This window comes from Petromyzon marinus, chromosome 37 (genome assembly GCF_048934315.1).
Source record: "Petromyzon marinus isolate PM22_M1 ecotype Great Lakes invasive population chromosome 37, UKy_Petmar_22M1.pri1.0, whole genome shotgun sequence".
In the NCBI taxonomy this organism is placed as follows: Eukaryota; Metazoa; Chordata; class Hyperoartia; order Petromyzontiformes; family Petromyzontidae; genus Petromyzon; species Petromyzon marinus.
In genome coordinates this window covers 17,908,362-17,923,084 of record NC_133703.1, presented here as the reverse complement: position 1 = coordinate 17,923,084, position 14,723 = coordinate 17,908,362, and the positions used below count along the sequence as shown (strand labels likewise).

Genomic DNA, 14,723 nt, shown 5'->3' with positions numbered 1-14,723 from the left:
ACGTTTCCCAACAAATCCCTGTCCGCCTGTCTCCCTATGCCGCTGTCGTGTTGGGTCGCGATATCTCTGACAAATACGGTCCGATAGGAACGACATTTTCCAATATAGTTGTGTTCCTATTCGGGACTAACTCTAGAGGAACCGGACCAAATCAAAGGGTCAATGCGAAAAAACAAACTCTGAGCCGCAAACCAGCGCTGAAAGGAATATTTGCCGATGTGCAAACTCGGTTTTGGCCTGACAGCTGCTACCCGTCAACGTAGTTCCGAGGACCGGCGTACGTTGGGAAGCGACACATCATCCATGCACGACTACGGTTGCCAGAGAGAGGGTGGCAGCCGAAATCCATCAAGAAACTCAAGAGGGGGACACGGGAAGCGAGCGGTGCAAGCGGCGGGTGGGGGTGGGGGGGGGGCTGGGGGGGGGGTCGCCGGGCCTTACCGCTGTGCGAGCGCTCTGCCGGCAGGCGATGGTGGCATGAAAAACAGAAAAAGAGAGAGAACGAAGAATAGACAAAACGAAACGCGGTGGTGCGGCAACAAAGGGACGACGGGGAAGGGGGGGGGAGAGGGAGAGGCGGGCGGGGGGTGGGGGAGAAGGGGCCGTTAGAAGCAACGCCCGTGAAAATATTGCAGAGTTTAACGCGGCCCGTGGCATCCACTCATCTACTCCTTATAAACTCATCTGCTCATCAACTCCGCATCCCGCAGAACACAAAAGTCACATTGGCGGCGGTGGCGGGGGGGGGGGGGCGGCGTGCCGCGTTTAAACACCGACGCGTCCGAATCTCTCTCACGACACGTCTCGACCGACAACAACGTTCAAGGCCCGGACGAAGACACGTCTTAAAACTCTCACCGAGAGCAGCCGACGCGAAGGCAGCGTTCTCGTCCAGCTTTTTTGTTTTTCGTCCCTTTACCTGCGGCTGCCTCCCATCCACCTGCCGATCGGCATCCGAATTTACGCGTCCGGGGGAGCGGGGGCGCTGGTACTAAGGCCCTGTCAGGCGATGTCGCCGCACGTTAGCGTCTCCAGTCGTCGCCCCCATTTTGTTCTGGGGCTCCAATTTATTTGCTGAGATTTAAGCTCTCACCGACGCCGCGGTGGTCCTGATGTGGTTGTCTCTTGTCAGCCTCGCCAAGCCAATGGGCCAATCAGACTGCTCCATTAATGCACCGCACGGCGATGCGTTCGGGTGCCGGCGCTCGGCTATTCTGCGCTACAATCTGACCGTTACTGAGGGTAAAACATCGAACAAAAGTTGTTAATTTCAAGAACGCTATACAGGGCGGTGGACCGATGTGTATTTCACACATTGTGCCATTAAATGGGAGACTCGAGTTTGATTCCCGGGAAATGCATTGGTTATAGTCAAAATGGTGACCTATTTCGTTTGTATGGGATAGAGGGTTTCCCCCTCACATGCGTGCTTTATCTCTGGGTGCTCCAGTTTCCTCCCACATGTAATATATAGAGGACCACAGAGCTTGGGCGATTGTTGGTGCCGGCTATTATTATTGTTGTCCAGTGGTGGTCCACATCTGGACCGGTTGTGAGCTCCCACCACGACACCTTCATCCAGTTGTGGGGTTGACAAAGAGCTGTAAATCGTGATGATATTTTGTGGAGAGGTTCACCTTTTGAATGGTACCACCTGGCATTGCTCACAGCCGAACGGCCTTGAGCTTCGAGCAGAAATGGCAACATAGCCAAGCCACTCGCTCGTCTGCCGCCACCGCCGCGTCCAGACTCCCAGGAGGCCACACGAGTTGGGGGGGGGGGGGGGAAGGGGCGGAGGTCACGCTCTCTCTTTCTCTCTCTGAGCCTGGCTCAATAAAACCGGCACGGAGCAATCGCTTTGGTGGGACACGGTGCCGCCCGCTCGCCCGCGCGTCGAGTGGCGCGACAGCCGCGCGCCCACAAACGCGAATTCCCCTCCCATTACCACGCAGGCCCTGCGCGCCCCTCGCTCGTGGCTGCATCGCATGCTCCTGCCACGGTGGTGATTTATGGTGGTGCCCAAGGAAGGGCGTTCGACCAGGAGGCACGCCCCAACTCGCATCGGGGGGGGGGGGGGGGCGCAGAGCTCCCCACCCCCACTCCACGCCGCCGACGTGTTGTTCGGGTCATGCCGCGTGTTTGTCGCACGATGTCCGACGCTTCACTTCACGTGCTGGGGAGCTGCTTCAGGAAGTGAACTGAAGATGCTCCCGGGCACGTGGGGCGTGAAACACCGGAAATGTCCGAGAACTCGTGTCAGCTTTGACCGGTTGATTAATCCGCGGTGCCAGTGGAGATGGCGAATACCTGCTCGTCATTGCATGCATGTACTCGCACTGAGAGCCGAGTCTTCAGTACCCGCACTGATGAAGATCCCCAGCACGAGGCTCGAAACGTCGGACATTGTGGCGAACAACACGCGGTACAACCCAACAACAAGTGGGGGAGCCGGCCAACGCGATCGTGCCGGTTGTGGGGGGGGGGTGCACGGAAGACACGCGGAACGAGACACTTAGCAGTGTCGGTGTCAAAAGAGGCAAGTGTCTCACGTTAATAATAAATGAATTGCCGCCGTGTGTTTTAATCCATTTAAACTGATAAAAAAATGCTGATGCGTACGAACTTAAATTAACGCCAAACAAGATTTGTGCCTGAAAGTGAAGGTTCGATTAAAAGTTTAGATGCGCGCCGTGAAAAAATTGCAGCTCTTTTCATTTCATTTCACTCTTCAGCAAACTCGTAAATTGCAAGTTCAGAGCCCTGACTTTGAACGAGACAGATAATGAAAGCACGCACAAGAATCCGCTGTAAACCAGAAACTAAACAAAATTCACACCTGCCATTTGAAAGTCAAAAGCACCGATATCACAAACCACGGTGACCCCGTTACTGAGGGGCGCTCAATCAAAGCCCGAGGTTCACGCAGCCCTCCAACGTTCACCTGGCCGGGTCGTGACCCGCTTAGCACTTAACTAACAACAATTTTTTATTTGACCAGGCAAGGCCCACTGAGCAACGTACAGCTATTTTTCATAAGCGACCTAGCCACGAATGATAACTCAACGAAAGTGGCTTATAAACGAGTGGAAATATATAGCAGCAGCCAAATAGTCTCAACGCGTGGTGATGTTGATTCTAAACGTGGAGGGAAAAACCGGAGGACTTGGGGAAAAATCCACGCGACCACGGGGAGAGACACGCAAACTCCAAATATACAGCAGCAGGCGTCAGGGTCGGGATCGAACCCGCGACCTCCTGCATACCAGGCGAGGTAGTTAACATCTCTTAGCCACCGTGGTGCGTTACCGGCGGCGCTGCCCGCCCACTGGATCCCGGGCAATGGAGCTAAGCGGCGCCCGGGGGCCGCCATGCCGCGGGAGGGCCTGCCCTTTACGCGGGCCGTTCAGCCTAAGCCGCGTCCACTCCGGTGAGTCCGCGGACGCCCACGGTGCCCTTTCACAAAGAGCAGGTGCGCTCCCGCCAGGGCCCTGGCCCGAATTCCACCGTCGGAACAGCAGCGTCACCCGCCGCCCAAGCCCTCCGCTCCCAGCCTCCCGCTTGGCCGTTTCTCAAACCACAATACATTTGCATTTCGTCGGACGTGCGATTCCGCGAACGAGAAGCGTCGCACAATGGACCTGCCCGGAATAAGGATCCTCCAATCTACTCGTGCTGCGCGTTCAAGGAGAGCATGTGTAAAGGATGTTTTACAAATACAGAGAGGTTGGGGGGGGGGGTCGGAAAGCGAATGTAATCTACATGCACTTTTTTTCGTAAATAAGTAGTTCAACATTTCGCCAAATTAAAGCTCCCCGTGGCTCACATTCAGGGCATGTGTTTGATGCCAGGATGGCTCTAGCTGTGGGTTTAAATTGGGCTAGGGAGGCACAGAGCTCACGACAGCGAGACACTGACTCACCACTTGGCTCTCAACGGGAATCAATGCACAGCGCATTTCTAATTTCCGCTCACGTGACACGGATTCAATCACAAACGTGCGCACGCACCGCACCAGCTCTCTGCAAAACTCCGGTCGACGCGCGTACGTGCGCCCAGGTGAACGTTGATAATACAGAGTGATCTGTTTATTGACACCCCACTAATGTAAAAGGGATACATTATATAACAAAAAAATAACACGTTAATTCAAAGCCTCTACGTGTCTCCCACCAATCCCAATACACTTGTTGCATCTTGTCACGCTTGTCCCGGGACACGTTAACACCTGCCCCGTCTCCGTTCCTGTGCAAGACACGGAGCCATCGCTTTCACAATATTCAATCAGCCGTTCGTTGCGACGAAGGTTAACAGCGTCATTAGAAATCAATGGGGTATCGATAAAAGAATCACCCTGTCAATCTATTCCTGCTCACTCCACGGAGTTTGCCTCGGCGCGGTGTTCGGGGCTGCAACAGGAGGGAGCCAACTTCACGCTCGGGCAGAAAAGGCGGCGGCGGCTACTGTCGACACGTAGAAAATCGCCAAAACGGCAGGACATATTCTGGAAAATTTGGCACGTTTCTGCCATTAATATCAACAGCCTTTGCTGCCATCGCTTAAAACGGGCCGATCATTTCCACGATTTCTCACACAGCACCCCAACGGCTTCCCGCGTCGCACCATGCGTTATTCGGCGTGACTTCAGACTGACAGAGGTTCTTCCGGAAGAAACTCTCTCAGTGAACATGGTGATAAACTTTGTGCTGAACGGCACACGTTTCGGAACAGTTCCAGGAACAGTTCCAGACACATTTCCAGACATGGTTCCAGGAACAGTTCCAGGAACAGTTCCAGACACATTTCCAGACATGGTTCCAGGAACAGTTCCAGGAACAGTTCCAGACACATTTCCAGACACGGTTCCAGTAATACTTCCAGGAAAAGTTCCAGACACGGTTCCTGGAACATTTCAAAGAACAGTTCCAGGAACAAATTCTAGACACAGTTCCAGGAGCAGTTCCAGGAACAGTGGCAGACACAGTTTCAGACACGGTTCCAGGAAGAGTTCCAGACACAGTTCCAGGAACAGTTCCAGACACGGTTCCAGGAGCAGTTCCAGCACAGTTCCAGACACGGTTCCAGAAACAGGTCCAAGAACAATTCCAGAAACAGTCTGAGACACGGTTCCAGGAGCAGTTCCAGAAACAGTTCCAGACACCATTCCAGGAACAGTTCCAGGAACCGTTCAAGACACAGTTCCAGGAACAGTTCCAGTAGCAGTTCCAGATATAGTTCCAGGAACAGTTCCAGACACGGTTCCAGGAACCATTCCAGACATAGTTCCAGGAACCATTCCAGGAACAGTTCCAGGAACAGTTCCAGGAACAGTTCCAGGAACAGTTCCAAAAACGGTTCCAGGAGCAGTTCCAGACACAGTTCCAGGAACAATTCAAGATACAGTTCAAGATACAGTTCCGGGAAGAGTTCCAGGAATAGTTCCTGAAGAAGCTCCCGGCACGTGGAACAACACGCGGCACGGCCTGAACATGCACGGGAGGAGCTGTGCAGCGAAAACACGCGCTGTGGAGTTCCCACAGACGGTCACCGCCCTCGCAAACGAACGCACGGTTAATGGCGTGAGTGACGTGTTCGCTCACTCTCGACGGCGAGCGTGACGGCTCCGCTGGTCTTGTTCTCGCCATTCTTCTCATTGACGGCCTGCACGAAGTAGCGCCCCCCGTCCGACGAAGCACTCGCCAGAACCACCAGCCAGTTCTCCGTCGTGACCGCACTGCCGGAGAGACGCGATGCTCAGGGGTCGTGGTCAGAGTGAATCCGTCATCGTCGCTCAATAATGATACAGCTCCTCCCATGTTGTACATCCCGAGTTGCCCTGCGGCAATCTTGCCAAAGGGGACCCCCAGCAGCAGCTCTATCCACGTGACACAAGGCGTACGCAGCAATGGTCGGCAAGTGAACATTAGTCTGCCGCGAGCGGACGATGTCGCGATGTGGTTTTCCCAATTGAGGAATTCGGGAGTAATTGATCAGATTCGGACTGTCACAATGGCACCCGTGGCCTACTCTTTCTCGAACGGCACCACGGGATCTTAAACGACCACCGTGGAGTAGACGGTACGTAGTAATTCAACCATTAATGCACCGCCCGCCGCGTTAACTAGGACGGCCGCTGGGCTCGAACCGCAAACTTCTTACGAGGAGCGGCAACTGCGCTGCCGCTGGGACGCATTGCTGCTATTAAGCAACGACAAAAGGAGCAACAACAGCCGCAGCAACAACAAGGCCATGATAAACCTCCGCAACTTTTCCCGTTGTGCAGAACGATCGTGATGATCATTTCTCCCCTCACACTGGTGGAGAGTGGAGAGCTGGTGGCAATTATTATTATTATTATCCACGAGGCACAAATTGTTTCGGCGGCCTACTTGAAAATAATCTGCGCAGCGTTGGGCCTTCCTGATGAATAGACGACAGTGTTTTCGTTTTTCGGTGCTTATTTATTAAATTATTTATTCGTCGCCCGAGATGGATTTTGATTCGAGGCACATGGAGGTTTAATCATATTGTAAGAGTGTTCATCAGGCACGCGCCTTTCTTCGGCTTGATTAGCCGGCATTAAATTGGAATAAAGCATCCGATGAGATACACAAAACCACCGCCCTTGCGCTGAGAGATTACCTTATCTTCGGCTTTTCCCATTATCACTGACAATGACAAATCATACGCTCTTTTCAAATGCAATCAGCAGAAAGTTCAAGGAAACTCTGCAGCGCTTTAAATAAAACGCTGCCCTCTCTCCGCGTGACAATATAACAAAGTCAGCATGTATTTTCCGCCAACTTAATATACGGCGCGCGGGGCACTTTTGCCCGCGCCGTCGCGGCGTTCAAACGTCGCTCGTCCGCGCACGCTGTGGGGAGCGCACCCCGGTGCCCACCCCAGGCGGAGCGTCGACGCGTCGATCCCAGATCGCCTCGGCCTTAAATAAGCACCCGGTGCGGTGCGTAAACGTCGGCGCTTGGGGAGACAAAGAGGACCGGATACGGCGCCGCCCACGCCGCCGTGTCGTTGTGCCGTGCCGGCCTTAATAGGTGCTCGGAGACATCACGTGTGTGCGTGCGTGTGGCGTGCGTGCGTGCGTGCGTGCGCGCGCGCGTACGTACATGCGCGAGGAGGGCGATATCTTGCGTCCCTCCCTGAACCACGTGACCTGAGGGGAGGGGTACCCGGTGATGGCCGGGGGCACGAGCGCCGCCGCCTGCCCCTGCGGCAACGACAGCTTCTGCTCGCCCTCGACAAAGTTCCCCATGTCTGCCACGCACGAGGGAGGGGGGACACGGGAGACAGCGGGAGAGAGCGAGGGAGATGAGAGCGCGGGAGAGAGTGAAAAGGTGAGAGAGCACGTCGGAGGAGGCAGCCAGAACGAGGACAGCGGGAGAGGGACACCGCACAACGCTGGTGAATTGAACCATGCCGAGTGGGCAGCTGCCGCTTGTAGGCCTTGCTGCTTGCGGCCAGCGCTCTCCCGAAGAGGCTGGGGGGGGGGGGGGGCGTGGCATGGCGCACCGAGGGATCGCTTACGAGAAATCGTAATTCTCATTTTGTTGTTCATGCTCTCCCACGCAGGATCCCACGCGTAACACGACATTTCCAACTGTGCGGCGTGACACTTGCATTTTTCAATACCCCCCCCGATCCCCCCCGTCGTCATCATCGTTTTAATATTCATAGCGCCCCTCCCGCCCCCCGCGCAGTGCAAATCGCGCTGCCTTAATTGCAGGGCAGCGTGTGGTTATATGCAACGTTAAGCCAGGGTTTCATATCTCGCCGAAACATCTCCGCGTTGCTGGTAGAATGCACACGTGAGCGGTAGCTATAGCCATAGCGAGAGATATAACTGGATGCGGTGTGCCGGGTACAGGAATTTTTTTCCAGGTCATTGACCAGGTTACGTGCGTGGAGTGGTGGCATAGTGGTTAACACGCTGCACTAAGAACCCGGTAAACTGACTTTCCCAGCCACAGCTAAGCAATGGTGGCGAGTGATATATCTAAACCAGTCCTGGGCCTCCCCTAGGATCGCTTACGAGAAAACTCAGATGATTACGCGGTGAGCGATCATCAACGCTGGGGAGACAAAGGCGACCGGGGCACGGGGCCGTCCTGGCCTTCACAGGTGCTCGCTAAACCGCACTCGCCTCAACAGCCTGGTGAAGGCTACACGGGGGAACTTTGTCTTTAATGTCGTGCGTGTGAGCGTTTGAAGCGTGAGTGCGTTGCACGCGTGAGCGTGCAACCCGAGCGTGGCGCTCACAAGCCACGCGGATCTCCGTCTTCCGTTGCAGCAGGGCGCCGACGCGGTTCCGGACGACGCACTGGTAGAACCCGGCGTGCGAGCGGTCCAGAGACGCAATCACGTACCTGGGGAGGGGGGGGAGGGCGGGGGGCAGCGGAGGGGTGGGGTGTGGGTGGGGGGCAGCGGAGGGGTTGGGTTTGGTACGTGCACGTGTGTAACAATTAGCGGGCGCGCGAGATGGACAGCGAGGTTACAAAATAAGCCAAGGGCTCGCCGGCTCCAAGCGGACACTCAGCAAACAAAAGTAAATGGGAAGAGACTGCTGGAAAATGAGCAAAGCAAGGGCGCGTGGGTTGCTTCCCCGCCCTTAAAATGAAAGCAGACAGCAGAACCAATTATCGTCGAACCTCCTGCGCCTCCCAGCTACAGCCGGGACAGCTCTTAACAGCTTGCTTTGATATCTGACAGTCCTCTGGACACTGAAATTAAAGAATATAACTCTGGCATGTAAAATTCCTGTCCGGAGCTTGGCAGCTTTTTGTTGTTGTTGTTGTTGTTTAATGACGGGTTTAAAACAAAAAAAAATGAAATGAAACACACGCCACTTATCATCGCGCCAGCACCATTAATCAACTAATTTGCTCACGCATTATAGGGTACATTTAGCAATTTAATAGAACACTGGAAAAAAAATTACAGTAGGGAAAAAAACAAACCCCAGATAGCGGCGCAGATGTTCATAGGCGAGAAGGTTTTGGCCTGATTACACACAAAGGCAAATATCACCCATGTAGCCTTTAACAGGCTGTTGAGGCAAGTGCTGTTAGCGACCACTGATGAAGGCCGGCAAGGGGGTGGGGGCGACCAGCACCATGCCCGGCCACCATTGTCTCCCAGTGGCAATGTTTATACACCACGCCAGATACTCATTTGAGGCTGAGTAGACCTAGGGGAGGGGTCCAGGACCGATTCAGATAATTGTCACTGGCGTTGCCGGATTTAAAGCGCAGCGCGCTAACCGCCACACTACCGCTCCCCACACACAGACACACCCACACATGTGATTAGCACGGTTGGCTACGTACGGTGCCAAAGAAGTTCAACATCCATACGTACGCACGCGTATACACACTCGCGCACGCGTACACACACTTGCGTACGCGTACACAGACTCGCGCACGCGTACACACACTTGCGCATGCGTACACACACTCGCGCACGCGTACACACACTCGCGCACGCGTACACACACTCGCACACGCGTACACACACATGCACGCCGCTCCTTATCGGTTCTGACACTGAACTCTTACAGGCAGCGTAGTGATGGCGCCAGTGGTTCAGCATTTTAACATCCGCTTTATTTCATTTTTGACAAATCTAATTTAAAGGTTTAAAGGACCTGCACATGTCATGCCCCCCCCCTCCCCAACCCTGCCCCCCTACTCCTCCCCAAACCTGTCACCCCCCACCTAACCACCTCCCCTCCCGCTCTCTCTGCCCAGTGATCTACGGACAGGGGTCACGGGTCACGCAGATGCTGCACACGACCCACGCCACAACTCCCACGCGCTGGCGGGGACCTGCGGAATCGGGAAGAGATGAGCGCCGGGTGATGGTCCCTCGTTGTTGTTGTACGTTTTTCAATCTTCGTCCTAATTATCGTTGCATAAAAACCAAGGCGCTGGGCGTGATTGCAATCACACTTTTACTCTATCCGCAGCGGAGACAACGTGGCATTTTTCTCCTGGTGCCCTCGTGATGAATTATTACGATGGTAATAATAATACTTATTATGTTGTTAAGATTTGTTGAGCACAGGCCCAAACCCCCAAATCGCCAGGAAACTATCAACAAACGGCACTCTTGATGTTGTCAGGGTTGTGAGTTAATACATCACTTAGATTGAGCAAAGTTGTGAATACACTGGGAAAAGGCGCGATGATGGGAGGAGGGGATTCGCCCTTGGAGCCGCGGTGAATAGATGGGTGAGTGGGTGAGTAGGTGGGTGAGTGGGTGGGTGTGTGAGTGGGTGTGTTGTTGTGACCTGCAGTGTGTGATGGATGAGACGAAACAGTGTCTGGTAGACCGAGTCCACAACACGGGTGGAGGAATTCATGAGTGAAGTTCATGGGAACAGTAATCACGGTAGCAGCAGAAGAATGACAGGGAGGTGCCTGACCGCTGGCGAGCGAGTGACTGGAGAGAATCGGTACGGTACATTTATTCTTGTGCAAAACTTGGATTAGAGGGCACGCAGGTGATTGCCACCATTCAACTCCTTTGTGAAAGCGAGTGGGCAGGTCACACGAAGAGACGATGGCTGACGAACTAGGACAATAAGGGAGTAGCGGCCGATGAATGAAACACCTTTTGATGGTCACGTCCATCACGTAGACTGAACGATAAAACATATCAGCTCGCGCGCGTGACCAAGGTGGATCGTTGTGAGATGGAGACGGTTTGGGGAGGGCGGAGAGGAAAGGCCTTCATCCAGCAGTAGATCGATACACCTTCATAAATGGAAAATTAACGACACAGCCGCAGGAGTGCGATTGTAGCCATGCAACCAAAACTACGGACTGTATAGTAATCCCATAGAGACAAACAGAGACACACAGAGACCCATAGAGATATATAACGACACAAAGAATACGTTAGTAGTGCGACTGTGGCCATGCAACCCAGCACAGTAAACACACTGTGCTCTGCGTTCCTCCAACCGAGAAGGAGTAGTGACACAAACTCTCTCTCTCTCTCTCTGCTGAAGCCCTCTCGTCGTGACGAGCAGCAGCACTCGACATTGGCATCGAGCTCCTGAATCACGTCGGTGCTGCTTGCTGCGAGCATGCACAAGAAGAGAGGAGAACTTGGGGAATCTGTTGGGATGTAATGTTTGCAAGGGTGTCCAGGCTGTCACCCAACACACGCATATACAGCAAACGTGTCAACTCGTGATCGGTGTCGCTCATTCACATTTTTAAAATACTTAATTTCACCGACAATTAGAGATTTTTTCCCCCCTTCTTTTTAAGTAACAATAATTCAACTTAAGAAGCGTAATTAAATTAGCGCTTTGGGACAGAGTTTGCTGGATTAATTGACGGATGTGGTGGTTACATGACGCCATCATTCTCTGATGGCGCGTGAGCCGTGGGTGTCATAGCTTGTGAGGTCACGATGAGTGCAATATTCATGGCGCAGGCTTGCGTGTCGAGCAAACTGCAGCCGGAGAACTTCACCCGTAGCGGAGGTACAGCGTAGCAATAAAGCAAAGACGATGAAAATGTAAAATCCAATTGCGAGGGCTGAAGAGAAACGGAAATCGCAGATCGTCCATCCCCTTATCGTGAACTTTAACATCGTATCGGGAGAAACCAAAGCAATATCTATGGAAAAAAAAGCCCAATAGCCCTTTAGAGGGACCCTCCACAGGGATGGCAGCCCTGGGGAGAGCTGGCCGAGCCGAGTGGGCGTGCGTCCCACGTGTGTTTTACGTCTGCGGCTGGAAGTGGCGCATCGCTGCAGTTTTTTTTTACCCCCACGTCCCCTCACCCCTCTGGTGTCACCGGCCTGGTCAGCTGGTGGAGAGGGGCCGCGACAGCTGCGGTGCGCGACACCCGCGGGCCAGGGACTCCTGCTGAAGCTCACGCCGTCTTCCCCTCGTGGTCATCTCTGTGCGCCATGCCCCCGTACGTGACCTTCAACTCTGGCTGGCTCTTCGCCCGTGTGCCTGTCTGTCCATTAACCCCTTACCTGCCTGCATCCCTGCCTGTCAGCCTGATTTTTATTTTCTTATCTACCTGCCTACCTACTTGAATATCTGCCTGTCTGCATGTCTTTCAGCCTGCCTATCTATCTGTAAAGTTAACCGCCTACCTGCGTGTCTGCCTGTCTGTACATCTGGCTGTGTGCGTGTATATCTACGCACCTGCCTACCTGCTTATCCGACTCTCTGTTTCTGCCTGTCCGCCCTTCTCTCTGTATAACCACCCACCAGCGTGCCTGCCTGCCTCCCAGCGAGTCCGTTTGTTCCGGTGGCATCTACAGGAACCATTCCCATTTAACTTGGACGCCGAACCCAGACTCAAGGTACTCGCAGCATTCAGTCAGAAACACCACACGGCGCCCACGAAAGCGCTCGCCCCAGCAAAGCCGACGAAAGGTCAAACTTGAAGTGAGACCAACGCCGTCTTCAGAACGGGTGCCCTCTGCCCAGCAGAAATTGACCGTAGCTAAAGCGTCTCTTCCAGGAGACACACAGAGGCAAAGTTAGACAGACGCAGAGACAGACAGACGGAAAGACAGATAGATGACCTTCCATGAGCAAGGAAAAAGCCCACCGAGATCAAAATCTCTTCTTCACGAGAGACCATGTCTGGCTTGAGCACGGCATGCCCGCACGTTCGTTCGTCCGCCCGCTTACCCGTGCACTCCGCACTTTATGGGTCCGAGCGATAGAAAATGCACGAGGGAGCGTGGTGCCTCTTCCCAGCCTGACCCCCTGGCAGTTGCCTCCGCAAAATAAAGTCGCACTTGCCGTGCTCAGTTACTGTACGATAAACTTCTGGGCACACCGTTGCCTCCTCGCTTGCTCCCTCCATCGCTCGCTCGCTCCATTCCAGCTCGCAGGGTTCGGGACGCACCTTTTGTGTTCCACCTCTCCTGCTGATGCGCACCCCGTTAGCGGCTCGGTGCAGCCGCCAGTCAGTTACGTTCAATCGCCGAACGTGGGTTTGGGGGCCATAGCCGGTAACAACCATCTGGCCGCTGCGTAGAGCTGCCCAATGTGTTTATCCCCGGCAACTGTCCACGCGGACCCCCCCCCTCCCACTGCCCGCCTGCCGACTACCAAGCCGTAAAAAAACAAAAAAACGCACCGGCCGTCAACTTTCATAAGAATGTTTTTTCATCCCAGCAAAAAGTTTCGAGAAAAAATAAAAACTGAAGTAAACAAACAAGCACAAAAAAAGCCTAAATTTTTTTTCATTCCCGCAAAAAAGTTTGTTGTTGTTTTGGTTTAACGGATGACAGATGCAGCAGACGTACGCCCGTCTCCATCAATGACAGCTCGTCTTTGCGTTTGGTGACTTTTAGCGAGAGCACGGTTATTTTTAGCGAACTCGGTGACGAGTCGCGGCCAAGTTTTAGCGGTAACGAGCGCCGCTCGCGTGTCGCCTCCATCTGCTGGCCCCGCGGTGACGGGCAGTGGGCAGGTGCCAGGGGTCGGAGGTTGACTGTCGCCGCGGGAACGGGGCAGGGAGCGGAGTCAGGTGACAGCTGTAAGTGACAGCGCTATAATCCCTCCGGTGCGAGCCGACGTGAAGACGATCGCTCGCACGGGAAAACACTCGCACGCGTGCACACACACACACACACGTGCGCACGCGTGCACACACACACGTGAGCACGTGTACATGCGCACGCACGCGCGCACGTGTACACGCACACACACATACACGCGCGCACGTGTACACGCACGCACGTGCGCACGTGTACACGCACGCACGTGTACACGCACACACACATACACGTGGGCACGTGTACACGCACACACATACACGTGGGCACGTGTACACGCACACACGTGCAAACGAACCACGGAGAGGGCTGCGCTCGTGTGCTCCGCATACACAATTGCGCGCTCCGCTAATTGTCGCAACGTTTTTACACGTCTGGCTTGTCTTTCAACAATTTTTTCATGCAATTCAATAGAAAACAGAAGGGCAATCAGCCCGCTAATACAAGTGGCATTGCTCCATAAACGGCCGCCAATTAATAGATTTTTAGCAGAATGGTAAAAAAAAATCTTTTTATGCAACAATGCTCTGCAATTCAGACGGGGGTCCCTCTAAACGCTACACAAAGCGGTGGACGCGCACTAATGGAGCACGGGCATGTGTGTGTGTGTATCGTGTAATCACCGCGTCATTAAAGAATCGCAAACGACGCTGGGCCCAACGTGCCTCTCCCGCTGCCACCGAACGGGGCAGGCCGGTGACTCGGCCGACGGCAAATGGCAACATCCAGCCCCCTGCGCGGGGTAGTCACAGGGATCACCGCGAGGCTCCGGCACCGGCGACGTTACATTCTGCGCCCCTAAATTTGCAGGTCTCGCTGGCGTTAGGGGGGGGGGGGCTTTCGTTTCGAAGGGCCCTCTCTCACCTTGCCCTTAATGAGACGATGGTCATTGATTGACCGTAGCTGTGCAAACTGTGGCTCCAGCAGTGAGCTTGCGGGGGGGGGGGTGGGGCAACATCCCACCCCAAACTGGACACCTTCAATAATTTATTTTCAGTAGTTTACAAGAATGATTAAAAATGTAGGAATTATAAGCACCAGTGATAAAATAATAATTTATTAATTATATGCACCGGCGATTCCTAATGTGAGGGACAAAGGGAACCCCTCCCCACCCCCCCCCCCCAAATATAGACGTCAAACTCCACCGATGTCGCCAGCCCATG

At 54.1% G+C, this 14,723-nt stretch overlaps 1 protein-coding gene and 1 long non-coding RNA gene across 6 annotated transcripts in view; one reads left to right on the top strand and one right to left on the bottom strand.

Annotated features, from left to right (window-relative positions):
• SDK2 (sidekick cell adhesion molecule 2) overlaps positions 1-14,723 on the bottom strand; it is a 305,833-nt gene that overhangs the window by 59,196 nt on the left and 231,914 nt on the right. For 2 of the 4 annotated variants that reach the window (XM_032966896.2, XM_032966897.2), the window contains exons 3-6: positions 8,275-8,381; positions 7,125-7,272; positions 5,598-5,731; positions 442-456 (exon numbers count right to left, since the gene is read on the bottom strand). In XM_032966896.2, the coding sequence (XP_032822787.2) occupies positions 442-456; positions 5,598-5,731; positions 7,125-7,272; positions 8,275-8,381 (404 nt within the window). The remainder of the gene's footprint in view (positions 1-441; positions 457-5,597; positions 5,732-7,124; positions 7,273-8,274; positions 8,382-14,723) is intronic. The other 2 variants (XM_076072379.1, XM_032966898.2) reach the window with 1 other exon arrangement.
• Positions 7,205-13,962, top strand: LOC116949562 (uncharacterized). Of its 2 annotated transcripts, XR_004403917.2 has the most exons (4): positions 7,205-7,352; positions 9,762-9,890; positions 11,838-11,948; positions 12,257-13,962. It is a non-coding gene; the product is annotated as an uncharacterized LOC116949562 (long non-coding RNA). The 2 variants fall into 2 exon arrangements; XR_012946245.1 differs by having other exon boundaries at positions 7,208-7,352; positions 11,838-13,962.